General features: G+C 41.2%; 1 protein-coding gene across 1 annotated transcript in view; it reads right to left on the bottom strand.

Moving 5' to 3' along the window:
• celsr2 (cadherin, EGF LAG seven-pass G-type receptor 2) overlaps positions 1-24,623 on the bottom strand; it is a 69,398-nt gene that overhangs the window by 9,886 nt on the left and 34,889 nt on the right. The window contains exons 3-21 of the mRNA XM_046075778.1: positions 22,994-23,216; positions 15,355-15,470; positions 15,154-15,242; positions 9,759-9,916; positions 9,191-9,354; positions 8,779-8,904; positions 6,602-6,771; positions 5,671-5,850; positions 5,465-5,578; positions 4,865-5,021; positions 4,476-4,617; positions 4,260-4,380; positions 2,924-3,107; positions 2,673-2,774; positions 2,441-2,535; positions 1,829-2,029; positions 1,420-1,603; positions 360-678; positions 21-188 (exon numbers count right to left, since the gene is read on the bottom strand). Of these exons, the coding sequence (XP_045931734.1) occupies positions 21-188; positions 360-678; positions 1,420-1,603; positions 1,829-2,029; positions 2,441-2,535; positions 2,673-2,774; positions 2,924-3,107; positions 4,260-4,380; positions 4,476-4,617; positions 4,865-5,021; positions 5,465-5,578; positions 5,671-5,850; positions 6,602-6,771; positions 8,779-8,904; positions 9,191-9,354; positions 9,759-9,916; positions 15,154-15,242; positions 15,355-15,470; positions 22,994-23,216 (3,013 nt within the window). The remainder of the gene's footprint in view (positions 1-20; positions 189-359; positions 679-1,419; positions 1,604-1,828; positions 2,030-2,440; positions 2,536-2,672; positions 2,775-2,923; positions 3,108-4,259; positions 4,381-4,475; positions 4,618-4,864; positions 5,022-5,464; positions 5,579-5,670; positions 5,851-6,601; positions 6,772-8,778; positions 8,905-9,190; positions 9,355-9,758; positions 9,917-15,153; positions 15,243-15,354; positions 15,471-22,993; positions 23,217-24,623) is intronic.

Raw genomic sequence — 24,623 nt, 5'->3', positions numbered from 1 at the left:
GTGTGTGTGTGTGCTCTCACAGTATCGTGTGGTTCCAGAAGACACAGATGGGTTTGGAGCGCTCCTCAGTGGTGACCAGGCGGAATTGCACAATGATGGGTTTGTCCAGCGCGTGCTGCAGCAGCTCGTCGTTGTCGTGGACTGTGATGCTGACCACCGGCGTGTTGATGACCGGACGCTTTGGCACTCTGAGGAAAATGAAGGGGAAAAAATCAAACCATATAATCCCAAAGTCACTGGTACGATTTTGTTGCCTTTCACACCCTTTCCTCTCTCTTCCGTCATTTTCTGTCTATTTCTGTACCATCAACACAAAAATGGACAGTGCTTCATGTTACAGCTTTACTAATCACTCTTACCGCAGACTTCTCTTGTCAGGATCGTAGCTCTCTGGTAACAGCGACGCCAGGCTGTGGAAGATGATCACACTGGCGATGGCGTCCTGCTGGCTGTTGTCAGGGTGGCGCCTCTTCCTGTTGGCTGAGCGGTTCCTCAGCGAGGACTCTGGGAAGACATCCAGGTGTCTGTGGCCCTTTGTGTCCACAGGCGGCTGGAAGACTGAGTCAGGCAGCGTGACAGCCGTCTCCAGGTCCGCAGGACGAGGGCCCCTCAGGGACTGGTACCGCGGGAGTTTGGCTCCGGCAAAATTCATCTTTTTCAGACGATCCACGGAGATGACTGCGGAGACAAACACACACAGGAAGCTGTTGAAAATGGACACCATGTCATCAACTTTTAATTTCTCATTAAACTGTTGAATTATACAGTATTTTCTGTCTTAATGTTTCAAAGTTCACACTGGCATGGAGTTTATTTCTGGTGGAAACAATAAATTATTTATTTCTCTTTTTTTGCCTTAAAAAAATTATAGGAGGGACACACTTTTTTCTTGATTCATGTTGGAACATTTAATGTTTCTATGGCACTATTTGAGCTCGAACGATTAGTTGATGGACAGAAAAATTATTCGTAACTATTTGAATAATCTTTCAAGTCATTTTAAAATAACAAACATTGATTTGTTCTGGCTCCTCAATTGTGAGAATGTACTAATTTTTGTTTTGTTTTCTGTGATAGTAAATGTAATATTTCTGGATATTTTAAACTGTTGGAAGGACAAAACAAAAGATTTGACAAACAGACAGACATTGACTCTTTTCTGAATGTTCACAAGGACTAGTAATTATCAAGGAAAATTGAATAATGAAGTTTAGTAATTAAAATAAAATTATATTAAGAAGGAAACATAATAGGAAGTAAATATTACACCTATTTTGCTGACAATAAACTTAAATTACGCATCAGCATGTGCACATATCTAAACTGTAAATTTCAAACTGAACCTAAATAACCAAATACTGATTAATTAATATATTGATCCAGCCTTTAATGGTTGTCAGCATGTCGTAAAACGCTCACCTATGTGTGGTGTGATGATGGTGAAGGGGCTGAGGTAGGTCTTCCTCATGTTCTGTGCCAGTGTGTTTGCGTATTCCTCGTAGTGGCGCAGCAGCGCCGCTGTACCGCCCTCCGACTGCTGGATCAGCTCCCAGTGCGGCCGTGTGTCTGAAGACAGGATGGCGCTTCCCACGCGGACCAGATTCTGTCAGAAAACAGTGAGAGTTCAGTGTGACAGGATGCCGCAGCGGAGAGTGAAATGAAGTGTGATGTATTCCCTGCAGATACAGCATGAAAGGCCCACCAGGCAGGACTGGCTTCCTGTTTATAAACCAGTTTTGTTTACTGCAGAAATTGCAACAATCAATTGTTCTTGTTTTGTTTGTGCTGTGTTTTGAAGTTTCCATTAGAGAGATCATGTGTTGCTCACCTCAGTGAAGTGGACGTCCTGCGTAGCTGTGAGGTTGAAGCCCTGCTGGTTGCTCTCGTGCTGCAGCAGACTCTGCGTCAGCCGATATGCTACTTTCACATCGCTGCCGTAGTACTTCTCTGTGTGTAACGTGGCGTTGGCCAACATGGCTGCTGTCTGTCCAGAGTCCAGGAGCGACACGTTATGGGAAAACCTTTCAGACTGGCAAAAGGAAAGGAAAACACAACCATTTAGTAACCTATAGATGCCTATCTGGTGCCATGCATGGCTCTAGGGATGGCAATGTCTGGTGGTCAGTACAGACTGAAATATCTATTGGATGGATGGCCATGAAATTTGGTTCAGACATTCATGGTCCCCTCAGGATGAAATGTAATAACTTTGGATAAATTGGTCTAATACTTTGTTTGACCAAAACTTGCAAAACGAATGACTAATTAGCAAATGTTAACATGCTAACACACGAAACTAAGATGGTAAAATTGAACAACTATATACTGGCTAAACATCAACATGTTTAAATCATTTTCTTCTTCCACATCCTTTAGAATGAGGATGTTATTGTGAAAATTGCAAGTGGTTATTTTTAAAACTGACAGAGACGCTACACACCAGGGCTTTCAGCTTGCTGAAGGTGACGGAGGTACAGTTGAAGAGATTGGGAGGCAGCCAGCCCTTGTGCTCATCACAGTGGCGGATCGCTGTGCCTGAGAAGGAGGAGAGAGACAGAGTTATCACTCGAGAGGCGAGGAATAGACTGCAGCTGAGAGAGGGCTTGAGGCGAGTTTCATATATTCCCATTATTATATGGTAATTTGACGAGCTGCCTGAAAAACCATCATACCGAGTGTTCCCTTGGGACAGGCAACTGCTGCAGGGAGACCAAACTTAGTCCTGGGCCACCAGATCCCAGCCTCGATGGCCTGAGGGCAGCTGTCATAGATTACTGAGAGAGATGGAGCGGGAGGGAGAGGAGAGAGACAGAGGGAGATGATGAGAAAAATTAAAATTTATTTAATATATTTGTAGCTATAAATGAAATAGATTATACATTAAGCACTGCAGCAACTCGACAGTAATATGATGTTTTCTGACCTTCACAGCCATTCGGAGAAACCTCAGCGAAAGGGTTGTCACAGCGGTCACACTGGCGTCCGATGACACCGGGTTTACACTGACACTGGCCACTCTCTCTGTCACACGCTCTGGAGAAAGAGCCGACCGGGTAGCAGTCACACAGCAGGCAGGTGTCGCTGCCTTCAGGACGGTAGTGGTTGTCCTGTAAATGGGAGTGGAGAGAGGAAAGGCTTATGAACAAATTTTAAAAATCGAAAAAAAAAATTCCATTCTTCATTTTCATACATAGCCACATATTTCCCTCGGAGAAGAAGCTGCAGCTGCTTGTTCAAAAACATCTGGTCAAGGACAAGCTTCTTTTGTCCAAGCAATTACTTTCCCCATCTACACTTTAGACTTGAGCTGTCCCACTGCCAAACTACATCCATATTCTAAGCAGATTTAAAAATAATAATAATAACTTTCCTTCATATAGTCAGTTTGCAGACTGAATTTGCTAGATTTTTGAATGCACTGTTAATGTACGCTATTCACCCACAATACAGTGGACAAAGGAGGAGCTGCTGGTAACTGGGAAAATAAATAAAAACTGTGGAGGTAGAGGAAGAGGGATAAATACTAAATTACTTCTATTAGTGGCTGAGTGGACTTTCACCTGTTGATCAGAAGTTCCCCTATTGCTCAGTACTGTGTGAAAGGGTTCACACGACCATTTTGCTTATACAACAATGGAAGTCAGTGTTTGTGCCTTCACATACAGACTGGTTTAGTTACATTAATGGCCACATTTTTATAGCAAAGTCTGTTGTGAAGCTTTTATCTTATATCGATGGACTAACTTTATTTGGAACTTTGGAAAACTAAATAAACTTAAATTAATAAATTAAAAGAAAACAAAAACGAAAGACAGAAGTAAAAAAAAAAGTGGCTGAACAAAGAAATACCTGGTAAATAGGTTATTAAATGGATTATTTACATTTATCAATCCCTTATTTACATTTCAACCTTGAGACCAGATGTAAATATGTATCATAAACATACTTTATGTACGTTATTTTAGTTAAATATTTATTTATAATCTTATTAAACCACTTTTTCTGTCTCTCCCTCATGTTTAAAAGATATTCATGTTAAATTGATGTTGTTTTTTTCTGTTATGTTGATGCTTTTTAAAAGTCAGTAGTAAGAAAACTCAAAAAATGTTGCAGTACATTGATTTTATTATACACAACCTACAGTACGTTATTAGTATGTTGTATGTAATTTAGACACAGATTTAAACCTTCATTTCTAACATTGTGCATCCTCACACTTGTCAGAGTGATGAATCGAAACTGCAGGTTGGCACGCTCACCTTGCACCGACACTCTCCACTCGTCTTGTTGCAGTCCGAGTCGAAGCCCTTGTCCGTCTGACAGTTACAGGGGCCGCATGTCTTGTGACCCCACCAGCCTCTGGGACAAGGCAGGTCGGTCCTGCAGACACACACGTTATCAGTTTACCCTCCCAAGTAACAAAGATTCACGGTCAAAACACACAGTTTATCATAAATGTGGAAAACTGCGTGTACTTTTTCTCGCAGTAATGGCCAAAGTAGTTGCTGGGACAGTCACAGGTGTAACCACGAGAGGAGCTCAGCTTCCTGGTGCACGTCGACTCGTGCTCACAGGGGTTTAATGAGCATACATCAGTACAGTTGGTGCCATAGTAGCCTGTAAAAATAAAGGGTGAAACAAAGGAAAATTAGTGCTTGTGCTCTCAGAACATGGGTATTGCCAGTATACTGTGGCAAGAAGGGGTAGGAAGAAAAGATTATATGTAAAAGGTTTAAAATATTTGGTAACCATTTCCTTGGTGTTGCTTCATTATATGTTTAATGGAATATGAAGCATTTTAAATAACCTTCCAGCCCTGCAAAATGTTACTATAATGGTTTTCTGAACATCTATGCAGACTGACCAGCGAGGCAGGTGCAGGAGAAGCTGTCCCAGTCATCGCTGCAGTAGCTGTTGACAGGACAGGGGCTGGAGCTGCAGGGGTCGGGCACGCTGCAGCCCGGCTCCACGTTCAACTTCCTCGCCTGAGACAGACTCAGTGCCCCGCCCACACGCAGACCCTGCAGGCAAACAAACCAACACATGTACGCACATCAATGGAAAAACAGTTATGCAACGCTTTTGTCCAGATAGCAAATGATAGCAGTGTCGGGTTTCACAGATGACTGCTACTCACAAATAGCAGGTACATTTGCGGTGAAATGGTCAAAATAAGTAAAGAGTAAATAATCTTTTGCCTGTTGGAGATTTGGTAAAACAGGCCCCAGGAATGTGCTGCAAACACTGGTTGCTTTTTGGGGTGAGTCTATAAAAGAATTTGAGGCACCTGTTTGTGTACACATTGTTTCATTATATCAACAGATTTGTAATGATATTTCAACATGTGGTTTGCTCTGCCTTCAGCCAATTGACCAAAAATGAGTTGCTCACTGAAATACTTGAAACTGCCTGCTTTTAGTCATGATCACAAATAATCTAATGAATGGGGTCTACAGGGACGGACCTGTATACAGCCACGGAAGCCATGCTGAACTTTCCCATCAGGCGTTGCCAAACCACCCACGCTCACAGTCTTAAGCTTGGAGTCTTGCAGCTTCCCGTCCACCTCCATGCTGGCCTGAGAAGGTGCACAACACAGAGTTCATGGCTGCATAACTACAAGAATAGTAGTTCATAGTGATTTACAGCAACTAGGAGGCAACAACTCACCAGGTAGAGTCCCTGGTCTAAAGACAACACTGCTTTGTGGTGGCTTGCTGCTCCCCCCAAGCTGCTAATATCCAGCTGCAAATGATGCCAGTCTCCGTCGTTCACCTGCACCTCCTCCACGCGGGAGAGCGTTGAGTCTTCCCCTCTGTGCAGGGCCATCAACACACTCCCCCCGCGCAGCTACAAAGGCAGGGAGAGAGCCAGGGAAAAGGGAACAAACAGCAGGAGGGAGATTGAACCGATGTTCAATAATAGAGCAAAGCAGAGGGGGAAAAAGATCACCATGAATCAACAATGCATCACACGAAGAACAGAAACATCCACCTCTGACAGACGTTTTTATTAAATAATTTTTTTTGCACACTTTACAGTCAAAGTTCAAACCTTGAATTGCTGCCCATCATAGGTGTGCAGGGCTGGAAATAGATTATCGGACAGTTATGTAACATCAAAGAGGCGTCAGTCTATACGAGCTCAAAAAGCAGCCGAACAGAGGGCTGAAAATGCCTCAGGTGTTACTAGTGTCTGATCATTTGTCCCAACATGCTCTGATATTCAGTGACACGCTCCTACTCAGACGGCCAACAGGTGGAGCCTCAATCCTACAATCTTTTGGAAACTGATGAGGCCTGATGTCACGCTCTCACTGGACCTCACACTCATGAAGAAATATGTTTTCTCACTCTGTGACAGAACTCTGGTTATCTGCTCTTCATTGATCAGATTAAGTGACAAATACCCCATAATATATATATATATATATATATATATTTAATCAAAAGGTTCCCCTTGAGGATAAATTGACATCGCTGTGCATTGCAACATTTCAACGACAGTAAAACTGATTGCAACTTGGACTCAAGTAGCCAGAAAGCGTGTTTGCGTGTATCCATGAGCAGTCAGAAGAGGTGTAACTATATGTTGCTCTCACCTGCAGTGTGAGGTTGTGCTGCAGGCCAGCAGAGATGTGCAGCAGTGTAGCGCTGGCCTGACGTGTGCGGAACATGAGCTCTACGTGCCACGGGACGGAGGCCGCCGCGGCCGCCATGTTGTTCCACTGCAACAGACTGGTACCCAGGAAGCGCTGTGGGCTGGCCATGACTACAGGAAAAAGATGTTGTAAAGATGTAAAACAGATCAAATGTAAAGAGGAAGAGGTTGGAAGGAGGAAGGAGTGATGCAGATTGATGAGGAGAGATTTACAGTAGGCGGCATGAGACAGTGAGTCATTAGTGTCAACCAGCAAGTCCAGTATGTTCTCTGATTAGGTCCAAGTTATCACAGCTAAAAAAACTCTGTTTATCACACATAAAGACGCTTTACTTACTAATCTGCAAGCTTTTTGTGGCTGTCTGAACTCAAATCATAAATTTAAAACAGCATGTGATTTGCCATAAAGTCAAAAATGTGTTTTTTCTCTTCTTTTTCTTTGACTGTGATGTTTGAGCTTTACTCTGCAGAATGATGTTCGTGCAGAGACAAAGACATATCAGACATAAATTATAATTCAAAGCAAGAGCACTTTTATGACTTAAAACGTGTCTGGAGACACGTTTAAAAACCCCAATGACTACTCTAAATCTGTCAGGTCAGCATTTCAAATGTAGTTTTATTTGTGTGGTTCAAGAAGGAAGTTAAAGTGCTCATGCCCACTTTTTCACATGTTAACACATGACTCAAAAGGACACTCTGCACAAAGTGAAGAAAAGCACTCAATCGAGATGATTGATTAGGGACGGAAAATAAACCTGATGCACTGTGACTGTCATAGTTGGCTGGTGATAGGTGAAATACAAAGAGACAAACTGCAATTTCAGTCAAAAGGTTTCAAATTTACACATAATAATCAAAAGTTGGAAATAATTCCTTAAACTCTGCCTGATTAATTACTAATTATTAATTAGCACTGTGTGAGTAAGTTAATGCTGGCGTTTAAGCACACCTAGTTACTTCCTGTATACTTGTGGCCAGCAGACACCAACAGATCAATATTTATAGCAGTACATTTTCCCAAAGCTGAAAGTGACAGATTCACATTATTTGTTATATCCGGCTAAAAACCCCAAACTCAAAAATATTGGGTTTACATGTAAGATCATGTAAGAGAAAAGAAACATTTAAGAAGCTGGAATCACTAAATGTTTTGGCATTTTTTCTTGAAAATGTTGAACTGATTATCAAAGCAGATGCCTGTTCATTTTCCGTTGATTTATTATTTTGGCTCAACACCATTTCCCTACAGAGACAAACATAAACAGCTGCATTTCAAAAAGCACCTCTAATGGTGTTGATGATTGTTCAAGACTGTTGTTTGTTATAATATATTCAAGTTCTCCAAGCTCATTAAATCATCTTTGGAGATCAGTACCATGTGATCACCCAGCATTATGTCCCACGTCTACACTCTTTATGCACGATAAGCAACACATCTGTCCTTAATTAAATATCCATGTCTACTTTCCTGCATAGCAACTTCTAACTTCTTCTACTTTGAGCTAAAAACAAAGGTGTGTTGTTTTGCCACTGTCGTTTACATGGGTCATTTCTCTTCCTCTGGCTCTTCTCAAGTTGCTGTAAACCATAAATCAGCACAGATAACAGCTGCAGCAGATCACATGGGACGAAAAACAGACACGGGTGAACACAGGAACAGAAACATAAGCAACGTATGTCTTCAAAAGTCAAAAAGCAATTGGTCTTAAATTGGTCTTTCTCCTGAACTGGAGAAAATTCAACCATAAGCTTGATTCTCACAACTGTCACTGATTCTGTCATAAATTAGGTATTAAAACAATTGTAGTGTAATCAACAGGCTTTTTATGTCTGAAATTAAGTAATTAACATTTCAATTAAATTAAAATTAAATTAATTAACACACACCAACAACTGCAGTGCACACAGTTGATTTTCCGCCTGCTTCTGCAGTGAGTATCTGTTTCTACTGTTTGACCTGGTGGGTTCTTACTCAACGGCAGGTTCAGTCTTGGGTCACAGAGATAGAGGAGGACAGTCTCAGGTCAAAACTGCAGACAAGTACGTGTCAGGTCTCATCTCGTGTCTACACGTTTCCACCCTGGAGCCCGCCACTTTTCTACTTGACTCGCTCACCTCTTTCGCAGTTCTGCCCTCCAAATCCAAGTGGGCAATCACAACTGAAGGAGCCCCAGAGGTTCACGCAGGTTCCTCCGTTCAGACATGGGTTATTGATGCAGAAATGTCGTTTGGCTGAGCATCCTAGGAGGACGAGAATATAAAGAGGTTGATCTATCTGTTTGATCTGCCCTACCTCATTATTTCATCAACGTAGCAAAGAGTTAGAGGGTAATAAACTATTCATAGCAGGTACAATGATCATTTCCCACTGACTCTACTTCCCCGCTGTGCTCATTATACTCATTGTTATTTTCTTTCCTCTGCCAGTCTCTCTCACTTGGTTCACTCACCTTGTTTGACTGCAAAACAGTCACAGTTTAAAGACAAAAGATAATCTTTGGATGCCAAAAAGCAGGTCACGACGCACCTGGTAGTGTGCCGTTGTTAGCGATGAAGCTGGCCATGTCTATGTGCTGGTTGTCAATACGCAGGTTCTTCATGCAGCCCACAAACTGCCGGTTGCGAATGGGAAAGTCCTCTGGGAGTTTGGGGACCCCTCCGAGGAGCAGAGGGCCAGTCAGGTCCAGTGATCTGAAAACACAGAACTCCATGAACATTTACGCACTTGTGCTCTGCCTTTACATCATTAACGCTGATGGGGGAGGATTGCATGAAAAATTCATCACAGAGATAGAGTTGCAGTGTTATTTCTTCCTCTGGAGACAAAAAACAGAAAAAAAGGATAAACATCCCTATGAAGGAACTAAGCAAAGCTTAGCTAACACCCTGGAGATGTGGAACTTTATTTCAAAACAAGTTTACTCTCTCTTAATGAGCCAACTGCAAAGAAAGTAATCAATTAAATTACTGAATCCAATACAGGAGTAATGAGCGAATATGTTAAGACAAAGAGCAAAATGTCATTCAGGAAAATCTTGTCACTAAGATTAATCTTCCATATCATAATTCTGCTGATATACTTCCTGAGGACTTACTTTTTGGATCCCGACTGACTGCCCTGAGCAGAGCAGGTGTAGTTTCTGATCATGTGACCAAACCTGAGGGCCACAGAGGTGTCGCAGTTGTCCACTGTCACTACGACGACCTTCTGATCCGAGGGGCCCTGCGGCAGGCCGGCCGGGTTTAGGACCGGCTGTGGAGTGAGAGACAAACTCATGAGTGTCAAGATAAATTATGGAGCGCCCTCCTTCTGTTTTCTGGGGAGGCGTCGGTCAAAACAATGAGGATTAAGAATGCATGATGCCTTGTTGCCTCGCCTGTATTATGCACACTGAAGCCTTTGTGTACACTTGACAACAGTTTGTGGCACCTTGGTAATGTTCTGACAGTGCAATCTATGTTTTTGCGCTTTTGCATTGACAGAATTCATCACATAATAATATCGTAGTTCTATCTTAAGAAGATTTCATCAGTATGCACAAGGATTTAAATTAGTGCAGTTCAGCACCAACAGTGAAAACAGCTTGATTTAGATGGATGGATAAGAGAAAAGCTATTATCTTCCTATAGTATCATATTCATTTGAGATTTTCCAAAAGGTTTGTGAGCAAAAGACCATGAAACACTGATAAAAAGAAAAAACAGCATTGCTGTGCTGCTATTTTTGAGATGCTGAATTTTTTTGGTCACAAAGCATTTATAAATAGGACTCAGAAAAGGGTTGTTATGAAAATATCTCATTATTCTTCTGCATTTAACAAAGGATTAATCCATAAAGCAGTACAGAAACTTCTGGGAATCTCAGCCAGTGCTAATCTGTATGTGGCTTTATGAGCCAGATTAAAAACGGGAGCTTTGAAACAACCACATAAATGATCTTTTGCATCACACTCGGTTCAATCCGCGTTCATCTTTAGCTCGCTGTTGTTGAGTATTTTAATAATTCATATCATAACAGCTCGAGCTAAAGGCAGCGACACACACACACACACACACACACACACACACAAACAAACACAAACACAGGAGAAGAGCTCGCTCTCTGCAGGACATCAACCCTGTCAACAAAGGATCTTCTTCATTGTATGAGAAATCAATGGGGGGAGCAACAAAAGGAGGAGGGGTCTGCAGGGGAGAGAATGATGATCCTGTCGATAAAAGGTTGCGACCTCTTTTCAAACAGGGGCAGTTTCTCCGAGGTCACGTAGAGCTCATATTAACCCTAAGTATAGGTTCAAGCTGGTGTCGCGAGCTGAGCTGAGAGCTGAGCAGTGGCCGATTCAGCTGCCTGCAGGCGAGGACGGGCCACTGAGCCATCAGCTGGTCAGACAGGGTTTATCAGGCATTAGCTCCTCTCATGTTCAGAGATGATATGAAGAATAGGCTCATTGCTGATGGCTTGAAAACAGACATAAAGACTGCTTCTCTTGTCTGGCTATTTAGGTCTATGTGAGGTTAAACTAAAATAGATCTCCGCTGCTGACGGCATGAGCCTTAGGAATTATAATTTCCTGACTGCTCTGATGTTATGAAGCCTCGTCTTTGCTGTCTGATCCCTTAATGTAAAAGCTCTGTTCTCTGATCACCCAGCTAGAAATACGGTGTAGATTAAGCAGCTCCATCATAGGAAATCTATTAAGCCAAAACACACGTCAAGCAATGACAAAAATAATTTTAGCCCAAGGCTCTGCCACAATTAAATTTCTCTCACATGATTTTCTTATTGAGTAGATTAGATTAAATCTCTGTGAGCCTCTAACAATATTAATCTGTATCTGAGGCGCTGCAGTTCATTTAAATTCCTGCGCTCACTTTGTGTCTTGTGATCACAGTGTGCTGAGTGTTAGTGACGTGAATGAGATGAGACCAATAATAACTCTGAACCATATATATGTTATCACAACACCTCACCTGAATCACTTGATCATTCTCGGTTAAAAAGAAATGTCAGTTCAGGGTTTGTATCTACTCTGACATGCGTGAGACGTAGAATAGGAGCATATAATAAAACTTTATCCTCCTCCAGAGGGAAGAACTGTCTTTTAGTCATAAAACATAAAAGCAGCACAAAGACGTGTAATCTGAAGAACAAATATGGTAACAAAACACCACCAAAGTACCGGACAAATGTACATTTGGACATGATGATGGCACTAGTCGGAAAGTTAAGGCATCAGCAAAGTTAAATTACAGCTCATCCTGATGGCGGCATGTATGTTTGCCTAAATTCTCATGGCAACAGTTGTTGAAATATTTCACACAAAATAAAATTGTGAACCGGTGGCGCTAGAGTAAAAGTCATGTCTGTGCAAAATTTAATGGCAATCCATCAAGTATTTCTCAAGATATGTTTCAAAAAGTCACAATTATTTATCATAATGCAGACTGCATGTGGAACAGAAGACTTTATCAGCATCTTACAACGCCTCAGTTCAGACTGAGATGTAACAGGATAAGAACTGTCAAGATGTTCATGGTTTTATTACTGTCATCATTTTGGTGACCATGCTCATTATGCTAGCCAGCTTTTCTTTTAAGTACAACAGACCCTGTTATCAAGTGCTGTTCCCACAGGAAGTCAGAACACTTTCTGTTCAGCACTGAAATGTTAAGTAGATGGAAACAGACACTGAAGGTGGCTTTTACTTTTCAGTTGATGCTCCTTCAAGCCAATTTGCTACAAATGATGAAACAAGTGAACATGTGGTGTGAATTGCCAAAGGTGAAATCATCCGACATGCTGTTTTCCACGGTTTTCCCTTCACTGTGAAAGCTCTGAAACAGGCAGAGCTCCAGATTGGACGCTCCTTTCACTGACCTCTGCTGTCATCAGTCACGGCTGTTGACTCTCCAATAATGACTGTCTGTCAGGATGTCTTTCTGCTGCACAAAACCCCGTCCTGTCAGCGCTGATTGGAACACACATATTTGCTCAAGACCACATTAAACACTGCTCTCACTCGCTGCTACAGAGGATTATGGGAATATGAGTTCCCTGTCACAGAGGGTGACAGGGGTTGCGCAGGAGGAGCATGGCAGCAAGCAACACAAATATGGGATATAAGATTGACTAGGGAAACCATGGCAACAAGAGGGGTCGGCCCTGAAGCGCAGCGTCCCCGTTCAAAGCCCGAGTCAATACTTCTCTCTGCTTTTCTTTACCCTCCTTTCGCTCCTGTCCCGCTCCGCTTTTCTGTCCTCGCTGGAGAACAGAGAGAGAGGGGCACCTTCCCCGGGGCCGCATCATTCACTGCCCATGGTCCCAAAGGAAGCAGAGCCAAACACAAAGGCAGCGGTCATTGCCATTCTCCACAGTCCCCCACCATCCTGAAAGCCACATTTCAATCTAAAATGTCCCCTCCCCGCCTCACCCTGCCCCACCCCCTGCGGACAGGGACGGGTCAGAGTGGGCCGCCATGGGATACCTCCAGCGGGAGGAGCCATGTTTCTACCTCAGCGACTCACAGGATGTAGAAGGAGGATTAGTTCAGCTAGAGCTGCCCGGACACTTTCAGGATGTTAGTACTAAAAGGATACATAATAAATTCACTGCTTACACTTTATAATGCGGGTATAAAACATATATAGTTAATATATAACATAATACTGTATATATGTGTAACTAATGCATAATTCATGATGACATGGATACATCATAAAATCCTGTTAGTCACCATTAAGAAATTATCAAATTAATATGAGTTAATGTGATTAGTTAACGCTTAATAAATTATCAATTATTTTAACAGTTACATAGAAAAGTGTTTCAGACCAATGCATTTGTTCTGCCTCTCAGTGCCAGTACTCACAGAACAGTGCAGCTGTTCTGTTAGTCACATCTACATGTTGCACTCATACTGTACAAACCTCACATTAACAGAATCATGTAATCTTCAAACATGCAGCACACTTACAGATGTAAAACTACCAGGTCAGGAAACAACAAAAGAATTTGAGTTTAAGGGTTTTGTCCCTGAGTGATTAATGAGACTATAATGTCTTCTTGGCACAGAAGCAACAAGTTGTCATCCAAAACTCGACAAGATTCTCCCTCTTCATCACTTCTTCTGGCTAAAATCTGACACAGCCATGTTATCATAGACACTGCATAGAAAATGTGAGCAGCGGGGGGGTTGCCTGGCAACATCTTTATGATGCAAAGCGACTTCCTCAATAGACTAAAATGTGACATCCAGTGTGTCGGTCCTGGGTGGGAAAGTACTGGGAGAGCAGAGACAACAGCTCCATACATTCCTCCACCGGTTGAGTTGTTGTGATGTTCTTATAGAGAAATGTATTAGCCAAAACATATTTAGTCCCGTCTGAGCATGTCTGAAAAAACATTGCCTTCCCACTCATTAATGTTATTCAGGAGGACCCCCCACCCTCCGTCAGTGTCTAGTTGGCACGTTGGCTCTCTTCCAGATCATCCGCCTGTCAGCAGCGATTCTTTAGAAGAGGCAAACTTACACAGCTCAGGGTTTCCTGCTGTCTGCAGAACTCTGGTTTAGTCAGTCCTCTATGGATGTCCTGAGGATGAAGCTTTTTTATTGTGAAAGCATGTCAGCTGCCAGTTACCACTGCAGCCTTTGGTGCATTAAAACTACACTGTCTGTCGTCTGAAGCAGATCAAACCTGTGCCCTGATTTCACGCTGAGTATGTTCAGTAACTATGTCTGGTATTGTGCTGCCACTCCTGATGAGGGGAGCAGCAGCAGACAGATTTAACCAAAGGTATGTCAGCTATTCTGTAATAATTAAAAGAAGGAAGCATACAGAATAAAAAACTTTCTCATAATATAGGGAGGGTTCATCCTGCTCACCCTTGTTAAAAGGAATAGTTAGAAAAACTCTTCTTCACTTTCTTGCAGATGAGATGGCTGATACATCCAAAGTTATGTCCAGCAGCGGGTTAGCTTAGCTTAGCATAAAGACCAAAACAGAGGGAAACACCTAGCTGGGCTCTGTCCAGAGGTAACAAAATCTGCACATAATGACGTTAATTACTGAGTTTTAGTGGTGCTGGTAGGTCGATTTTGTTAACTTCGGACAAATCCGAACTAGCTTGCGGTCGCTTCATATTTACCACACAGGTCATCAGGCATCAACCTTATCATCTAACTCTCTGGAAGAAGAAAATAGGTGGATTTCCCAAAATGTAAAACTATTCCCTTAAACCAGCATATTTGGCAAACGCCAATTAGAAGCAAAATTAAAAATTAAAAGTATTTATTTAGACTGCAGAAGTGCAAAAAGCAAGCAAATATTTCAGACAATGCCCTCATCAGTGTGCAAGCTCACTACTGAAACATTTATACTTGTTATTCTTCTGTATTTAGAAGACAATAAGATTTGAAAACCTAATTATAAACCAGTCTCTACAGATACACGGTGTTTGAGGAGTAGTTCTTTTGTAAATTTTTTCTGTACCTTGTTGTAGTAGTGAACCTCCACCACGTGCCACTGGCCGTCACTAACACCTCCGAGGATGTACGGCGAAACTGTAGTTTTGGTCTCACCTGGGAAACAGTCAAAGAAGTGAATGACTAGAACAAACTCAGGACAAAAATGGTATGAAACAGGAGAAAAGCGATTGCCGTAAATCATAATGATAAAGAACGACTAAACCACCTGCAGAGAAGGTGAGTTGTATCTGCTCGTTGATGATTTCCAAGGCAATGAAGTCATGTTTCTCATTGAAGCGGCCGTTGTAGAGTAACAAACCGTTGGGCTCTTTGGTAGCAAACCTGGAAAAAACAAACAACATTTTAATTTAAGTATGTTTGTCTCAAACCAATTATATCACTGTTTTGTTCATGTATATATTGAATCCATATTTACCCTCTGAATTAAAGGTTAAGGCTGGGGAAATTCTATATTTTTCTTCTTCTTTTCTGACAACAAATCCCACAAGAAGCCAAAATCCAACAATTAATTGATCTTAGTAACAGGTATTGTCTGTGAAGTTAAAGCAATTAAAAACACATCAATGAACCAGGGTACTCACACAATTTATTTTAACTGTAAATACTCACTAGAGTGCCTATTATGTATTAATCTGCGACAGGAAGTAGTCCCCAATTAAAAGACTTTTTATTATTCTTTGAGTAGCCTAACTTTTGCTAAAAACTACCATGCCCAACTGTTTTAGGAAATTACTGAGCCTTTAAAAAAACTAATTAAAGATATATTTGTAATCTGTACTTAAAGGTTCAGTGTGAAAGTTTTAGTGGCATCTAGTGGTGAGAGTTTCAAATAGCAACAAATGGCTCACTGTGCATTCTCGTGCTCCTCTGAAGAAATAAGTACTTTATAATAAATGTATTAATTCTAATGGCCATTGTAAATTAAGCAGTAAAAAATACTTTGTACCTTTTATCCATGAGGTTGTACAGTATATCAATTTAATTTCTAAATCCAGCAACAAAAAGGCTGGGAAAACTATCAACATATGGTCCTCTTTTATTATCTTTATATAATGGCAACATTTTATTATTTGTGTCTTATTATATACAGTATTTGTAAACAGTTCTGTATACTTCCCAAGTGCACTTTATTACTCTTTTTGCAATAAGAATTTAAGGAGGAAAAAAAAAATCCGAATATTCCGACCCCACATGAATGCAGTCACCGCTCCCCCGTCCCTTACCAAGTGTGCAGGAGTTACGGTGACCGACATGCTCTGCTGGCTTTTTCCTAAATAATACGTGTGGGCCTCCATTTGTCCAAATTTCTCTCCTGTTCTTACTTCTGATAAACCAGACGACTACTACTACTTCTACTTTTACTTCTACCACTACTACTTTGGCTTGTGTTTTTGTGTGTTTTTGTACATATGTATACGGTTTTTCTACAAAAAATTAAATAGCATCTGGTCTATTTTCTGGCACAATTTGTCATCAAGACACAGGGACAGAGCAGCATATGTCAGCCTAGATATTCTCTCAGCCTTAGAGATAAGGATTTGACCCTTTAGTGATAACCTGTAACCACTTATTTAGTTTTGTTTGGGTCCTTTTGATAATAGGGTTAAAATTAATTAGGCCTTAACGATGGTTATTCATAAGTACGTCAGTTCATTTTTAACTGGGATGCCACAATAAGAAGAAGTTAAACAGTTTTTAACAGCCATGAGTTTGCATTTCTTAATGTTCAGAAATAGACCAGATGCTTTAGAGAATGGCTCTATTACTTTAAGTGAAGCAGAAATCTGTGTATCATCTATGAGAAAAAGCACAGTATCGTCTGCCAGTTGGCTTATCACGATCTCTTTGCCTGCTATAAGAATACCCTCTAGAGAGCTTTCAGTAATAGAATTTGTAAGAAGCTGGGTTACCAACAGGAACAGGTAGGAGGGGATAGGGCAACCTTGCCTAATGCCCCTCCTTAAATCAAATCTTGGAGAGGAGCCATGTCTAACTTTAATGGAGCTTGTACCATTCATATAGAGGGTTTCAATAGCTTTGCAAACGAAGTCCCCAAATCTAAATTTTCCATGAGATTGGAAAGGAACTGGTGTTCAACAGTATCAAAGGCCTTGTGAAAGTCTAGAAATAGGATGAAGCTGTTCTCAGATATGAAATCTGAGTAATCTAGAATGTCCAAAACCAATCTAATGTTGTTTGAAATGTGTCTATGCCTCATAAAACCAGACTGTGTCTCGTCAATAATCGAATCCAGAACCCCCTTTAGTCTCTTTGCTAATAGCAGAGCCAAACTCTTATTATCATTATTAAGGAGAGAAATTGGATGGCAATTATCAATTAACAGAGTGTCTTTCTTGGGCTTGGGAGTAAGCATTTTTTCCTATACTTTCTATGAAGACCTTAAGGGGTTAGTTGTTCAGCAAATAACTTAAAATTCTGAAGTAATGCCATCAATTCCAGGAGATTTGTTGTTTTTCAAATGCTTAATAGACTCAGCAACTTCTTCAATGCGAATAGGATCAACGAGTCAAAGAAAAGATCTGTGGATTCCTGTGAAAAATTGCAACCCATAGAGTGATCTATAGAAATTTCTCTAGTGCATAGCAATGATATTTGGATCATCTATTACCACACCATATTCATGAGTAGTTTATGAATAGTGTTATTAACATAATTAGATTTTTCAAGCCTAAAAAAGTATGCTGCATTTTGTTCTCCCTCCTCTAGCCATTTTTTGGGGGATCTAATGAAGGTACCCTCTGCTTTTAATCTATATATTTCATCTAGTTTGTTTTACAGTGCAGACAGTTGTTCCTCCTCAGAAAGACTGTCGGGCAATCTTTGAGAAAGAGATTCTATATTGACAGTGAAGGACCCGCGGTGTATGTAGATATAAATAGCTCATTCTAAGGTAATAAAAACGGTTCATTATGTAAGGTCGTCACACATCACTGAAAATAGTTATGTATATTATATTGCATTTCTGTTATTAGATCCTAAATATTTACCTAAATATTACACACTGGAGCTTTAAGAAAATTATGTCTTCAGCAGAAACAAATGGGGCAGTGGGCCATAAAGTAGAAGTCACATTGTGGTTTCTTGTATTTTCATAGGATTTGTTGAAATTAAGAAAAAGTATATAACATCAACTGTCAAACATAAGGATACCAAATGACATGAGTACTGATGTGTACTGTAAAAGAGCATATGCTTTGGGCCATGCCTGTACGCCACGTTAAAAGAGAAAAGAAAGAGGGCAGTGGTCTGGTTTGACCTATTTAAAAATATCTATACCATCCCCTCACATTCACCTTGCTTTCCTTTCACACTGGAGTGCTCCTGTCCCACACAGTAATACAGTGTGACGTGTAACTTACTATCGTGAAGATGAGCTCAAGACTTAACAATGCTGATGTTTCACAAAGATCACTGAACAGATAATGAGGTTAAGCATGAACACAAGGCCAAGTCAGAGGGAAAATAACTGAAGGAATACAGAATCTGCGTGCCACAAATAGATATCACAGTCATTAAACGACATGCTGCAACACAGAGACAGAAATCTAGGCCAATGTCATAGCAGCAGGGTGGGGGAACGCATTTATTGCAAGTAACGAAGACGCGCAAAGGAAGACAGTCCAGAGTAAAGACAGCTTCAAAATATATTTTCTCATGGAGGATAACACAGACAGCTGCCAGTGCTGTAACCACAACCTTAGTTTCAGATTTCCTTGTACAGTTTGATGTTGAAACAAGATCATCCAGGGCCACAGCGCTGCGTGGTCCTGACATATTAAAGCACATTTCGATATATATCTGCGCACACATGGTTCAACCTCTGGGACAACCAGACAGCCGACGGTGCCTCACTCTCAATCTGGGATCAAAGTATGCGGCGAAGCACATGGTTTAAAAATATCACGCTTTACTTTCAGCTGCGGTCGTAAATCTGATCCTGTGGAAATGGGTCGCTGTGATGTGTGAAAGTGTGTTACAACAACAAAAAAAAACAACTACCAGATTAGTTCATTATCCGTCCCACGGGGAACCCAACAATGAGTCTCCTGTGCACATCTGCCAGCTGAGAGGCATGTGTGCCTTGCTGGCATCTGTATTTTCTGGTCATTTACTCCTCATTAGCATGCAGCTTAATTTTCCTCGAAAAGGACTGAATTATTACCGTTCTCTACTTATAAACTCTGAGACAATGAAAACCACGGAGCTGCAGCCTCCTTCAACACAGTTTTTCTTTCAGAGGAAGGATGTCATTCATACATCCAAATACCTATACATGCTCTAAGACAACATGAGTAGCTGCCCGCCCCCCTCTGTCAGTCTTCAGGGTTCGAGGGTATACTGTAAATGATGCTGTTTGTGCAGTGTTCTTAAGCTGGAGAGGAGCCAGGGGGCATCCCACTGCTGACCTGCTTCCTGAAAAAACGATAATCACGACCTCAGAGGAAAGAGGGTGCCGATGCTCAGCACAGCAGAGACAGAGCACAGACAGAGCAGTCAGATTCCCTCTATATCTCCATGTAGAAAATACAGCACGCCAACTAGAATCATGATCTAGATTCTATTTGGCTCAGTAAGCGTCTAGTCTTTGACGTATCGATTTAAAAGGCTCCTCCACGTTGCCCCCCAAGCCCTCTGAACTATGAGAGTAATCAGCCGGAGTTAAATACTGACTCATCTGGCATCACTGCGTGTCACATTAGGCACCCATCAGTAAAAATAACAACCAGTCTGCCCTTCTGTAGGAAACTGTGTCACGCTATTCTAACACGCATACAACGTGTGCAGTGGGGAGGAAAAGAAAGAGCCTCTTATTGATTTTACAGCCTATTAGTGTGAAATAAAGATTCAAAAATCTGTGTTAGATGATATATTTTATATGAACTGCGGGAAAAAGAAGAAAAGCCTTATTGCTCTAATACTAATAATAAATATATATTTTTTAGCACTAGGGATGGAAGACTGAAATATCTCAACAACTATTGGATGTATTCAGATGAAATTTTGTGCAAATGTTCATGATCCCCAGAGGATGAATTGTATTGACTTTGGAGATCCTCTGATTTTTCCTCTAGCACAAGACTGACATTTTTTTTTTTTGTGAAAGGTCTCAACAAATATAGTATGGATTGCCACAGGGTTGAACGAAACAGCACAAAAAAGTCATATATTTTGAATAGATATTGTGGTATGAATCACAATTTTAGTGGAAATTTAATTTTCACAGAAAACAATAATGATGTGATGATTTTTGCTGGGGTCTGTACCAAGAAAGCATATTACCTGTCTGGAGAATATAATTTGTATGCTTCATTCGTTCATTTACCATAATACCTTTTTTTGTGAAATCGCAGCCTTAACTGTAGAGCTCAACAGCCAGAGCTGTAATAGAAAGAGCCCTTAAAATTACCCGTCACTGAGTGAACGAGAGCCACATCCTGAGCCGTTCATCATAACAGAAGCTCTTTCTCTGGGAACCTGATCGGTGCAGGTAACAGAGACACTTGTTGGCCACACCTGCCTCAGGCTCTCAGTTTCGGCACCTTTTACACAGCAGCTACTTCACAGCTTCTGTGACCTGCCAGTGAAATGTAGACAACTTTAAAAACTGGTTTGAGCAGTTCCCTGACAAAAAAGACCTGAACCGCTCTTAAAGAAAGACCGAGTCCATAAAGCTCACAAAGGGGATGTTATTTCCACCGGCAGCCATTGTGAGTGTCAGTCCCTGCCAAGCACATCTAAGGTGACATGTATCACAATGAGTACAGCAAAATGGCAGGCCACGTTCTCTGTGATACTATTCGAGAGGTGATCCTTGTTGTCACTTGTTGTGACAGATAACAAACAGAACAGACTGCTTTTATCGTTGATTACGTTTCATCACATGGAGATTTCATGCAGACTGGAGGTCCTGCTGTCTTTGCATGTGTTCAGTACTGGCAGCTCATCTGCTCTTTCCTAAAGCACCTCCCCCTTCACAAACCACCTCCAAATGATCAGCCACACAGCTTAAAAGCTTCAGCTTCAATTTCCAGACCTGCTACACCTGCATCTTAATATCTGAATCTGACACAAGTTGGATGGTTGCAAGAAAAACACAAAAATCTTTCTCTGTGGGAAAATCCTTTCACAATGATGTCTAGAATGATGATTATGTTAAGAGCCATAAGGTGAAATAAAAGCAGAACAGAACTAAGACTGCCTTGTCTACTTTTAAAACTCATGTAATGAAATTTACATGAGGCGTTTGCAGGTTGCATTTTTCTTTTTGTGCTGTGTATGAAAAAAAAGGAACCTTCGGCTAATTTCTTTTCTTTTTTTTCCTATTTTCACTAAATGCTAATTATGGCATGAGGTAGCATCTCCACCTCCCAGAGAAAGTGTAAGCGTTAGCAGTGACTGTTGCACGTGCTGTTTGCACATCTCATGTCATAATTCCTTTTGCCTGAAAATAATCTGAACTGAGATTTATTTTAAATCCGCTAATGTTTGTATTTGGTGTACTAAAAAATCAAGGGGAAATCAAGGGGTCTCTATCTTGTCCTCCCGTATGGTAGTTAAAGGAATAGTTCAACACTTTGGGTTATGTGCGTTTTCATATTCATTCCACAGTAAGCTGAGAAGATTGATACAACTCTCCTGTCTGTACGGTAAATATGAAGCAAGCACCTGGTTAGCTTAGCTTAACATTAAGACAAGAAACAGGTGGGAAAAGCTAGCTGGGTATCAAAATCAAACTACCAGCATCTGAAAAGCTGACAAATTAATGTGTTATATCTCATAGGTTTAAAGTGAAAAAAAATCTGTTTTATTGAGGGTGTTTATGCTAAGATAGGCTAAGCTGGCTCCAGATACATATTAGCATACAGACGATAAAGTGATATCAATCTTCTCATCTCACTCTGTAAAAAAGAACAAACGCATATTCCAAAATTCCCTTTAATTCCTATTAAACAGACAAAGGAGGCAAATACATTTTTTAAGAGTTTCTGATGTGTTGTGCAATATGAACTGCTTTATTTAATTTGTTTTATATGACTTGAGGGTCTAAGGGCTGCGGGTGTCTGAGATGAATTTATGATTTCAGGCTATGAGACAAAATTGATTTGACTACATCGACATCATACCTAAAATAAATAACACCTGTACTCCCCACTGAGTTCCAGTGAAGTATTGAACATTCAGGAAGAAAAAACACCAAAACTACACTAAAAACAAGCCTGAAACCATTAAAGGCATTTAAAGGGAGGTTTACGAGTAAAGAATGACAAGGACTCCCAAACTACAATGACAACATTGCATAGGCTACATACATAACGACTGCACACTCATCTGTGCTGAAATAGGCCAGGCGCTGACTCACAGCTCTAAGTGACCAGTGACACTGACCGTAATAAGCTCAGACTCACTCTTGGCTGTAGGATTAACTTCCTCATCTTATATAAGTCTCCTCTCCAAAAACACAGCTCCTTCAGCTCACCTTCTGTCCAACTTTTACGTCACAGCCCTGCAGTACGGTGTGTGCACCTCTAATGCACAGTATGCTTCAGCAGAGGTTCTGTATTTATAGAACAGGAACTATAATCTGATACCAAAGTGGCTCTACAGAAGATGGCTGTTGTTCAGTGAGCCCATTATTGTTATTAAACACCATTATGGTTACATAAATGTGTGGGGGTTGGTGTACACTTCAGCTAGAGAGTGTGCAGAAGTAGGATGTGGGGTGGATGGAGAGTGAATCACAGATTACTGAAAGGCAACGGAGCAGGGTTGGTGATCCAGATGAGCTGCAGCGTGTTGCAGCAGAGAAGTGGGGGGGTGCTTACGTGAGAGAGAGGGTGAAGTGGAAGCGCTGGCGGAGGCCCTTGAAGGTCAGAAAGGAGTGCGGGGGAAAGTTGCGCGTGGTCATCTCACAGTAGGGCTTCTCGTAGCCGCCCGGTGGACACTCGCACTTAAACCCGCCGACCAGCAGGTTGACACAGGAGCCGCCGTTCTTGCAGACTCCCGGAGCACAGCGACCCGAGCGGGACGACAGCTCGCAGCGCTCTCCTGGACACAGAGAGATGGACATGGAAAGGGAAAGAAATGTGGATTAATATTGTTTGTGGCAAGCAGCATCAGCTCACTCATCCCTATGGCTTCCACCTCAGGGACTCCACACTGCTAGGCCTATATGCTTTCCCTCAGTCAGCTGTTCTATATATATGTGCCGTTACAGAGGTGTGACATTATCCACCTGAAATACACAGGTGTACTCTTTCCAACATACAGGAGCAGATGAAAAACAAATTATGATGTTGTTGACAAGGTGACATAGGTGACTCAGCAGTCAAAATTATGAGCACTGTTTTCTCTTCGACTGTGTCTGCAGTTTCAGTCTTCTTACTCCTGTGTGTCACACCCAGCATGACTCCCTCCCTCCCTCCCTCTGGGGAAATGATTGCAGTTTGTGCTGCATTCATATTCAGTGGGACAACGTGATGTCTGAAAGCAGTCAGTCGGAAGTGTTTTTGCTTTCAGACTCTGAAGCTGTCAAACGAAATGATCGCAGTTTCTGCAGACTGTGGTGGCTCATGATGATTACTGTCAGCTTTTTAACACCGAACAGACATTTGATGAGAACATTATTTAAATTTTGTCAACCAGAAATTCAAAGATAAATCGTTGTGACCTGCCCATCTATCTTATAATGCAGTCCATCATTACATTATAAGACTTGTCAAAGGTTACGTTATGGGGCACATGCAGGGCTACAATTATTTACATAATTGATAAATGATCCCCTAGTTCAAAACAACATTCAGTTTAATATCAAACAAGTAAAATGCAGCAAATCCTCTCAACTGAGAATCTGGCCTCTTTGGATTGAAAAAAAATGACTTAAAGAATGAATCGACTATCAAAATAGTTGCAGATTAACTTCCTGTCGATCAACTAATTGATTTATCAAGTGTTTCAGCTCTAGTCATACAATGACATTATACAGATGCTTTGCCTATTTGCAGTGCTGCTGCCAACATCTCATCCTTTAGCTTTTTCTTACCACGGCCAAAAATACAACACCAAACGTTACAAAGTTTAATTCGTTCTAATCAGACTTTCATAATCAGTTCAAAGCAAGTTTTATTCAATCAGATAAAAAGTAATAAAGAAATTTAAGCAAAGAAATTCAGTAGTTCTACTTTTTAATTGTTGGTGGCTCTTTAAATTTTGGACTGTTGGTCGGTAAAAACAAGACATTTGAAGACCATCTTTCTGAAACTTTATAGACAAAACAATGAATCGATTAACCAAGAAAATAATCAACCAATTAATCAATGATAAATTGCAGTGATTGATCACACTCAGCTGAACTGTGTGGGGCAGAATGACTTCAGGTCGCACCAGGCCAACAAAGCAAACAGTGATCAATTTGGAGGACAAGAGCGGTACAGCAGTGTGCCACACGTGCACAGT

Source organism: Micropterus dolomieu, linkage group LG18 (genome assembly GCF_021292245.1).
Source record: "Micropterus dolomieu isolate WLL.071019.BEF.003 ecotype Adirondacks linkage group LG18, ASM2129224v1, whole genome shotgun sequence".
Taxonomy (NCBI): Eukaryota; Metazoa; Chordata; class Actinopteri; order Centrarchiformes; family Centrarchidae; genus Micropterus; species Micropterus dolomieu.
Note: the sequence above shows the minus strand (reverse complement) of the source record. Positions and strands in the feature narration are given on the sequence as shown.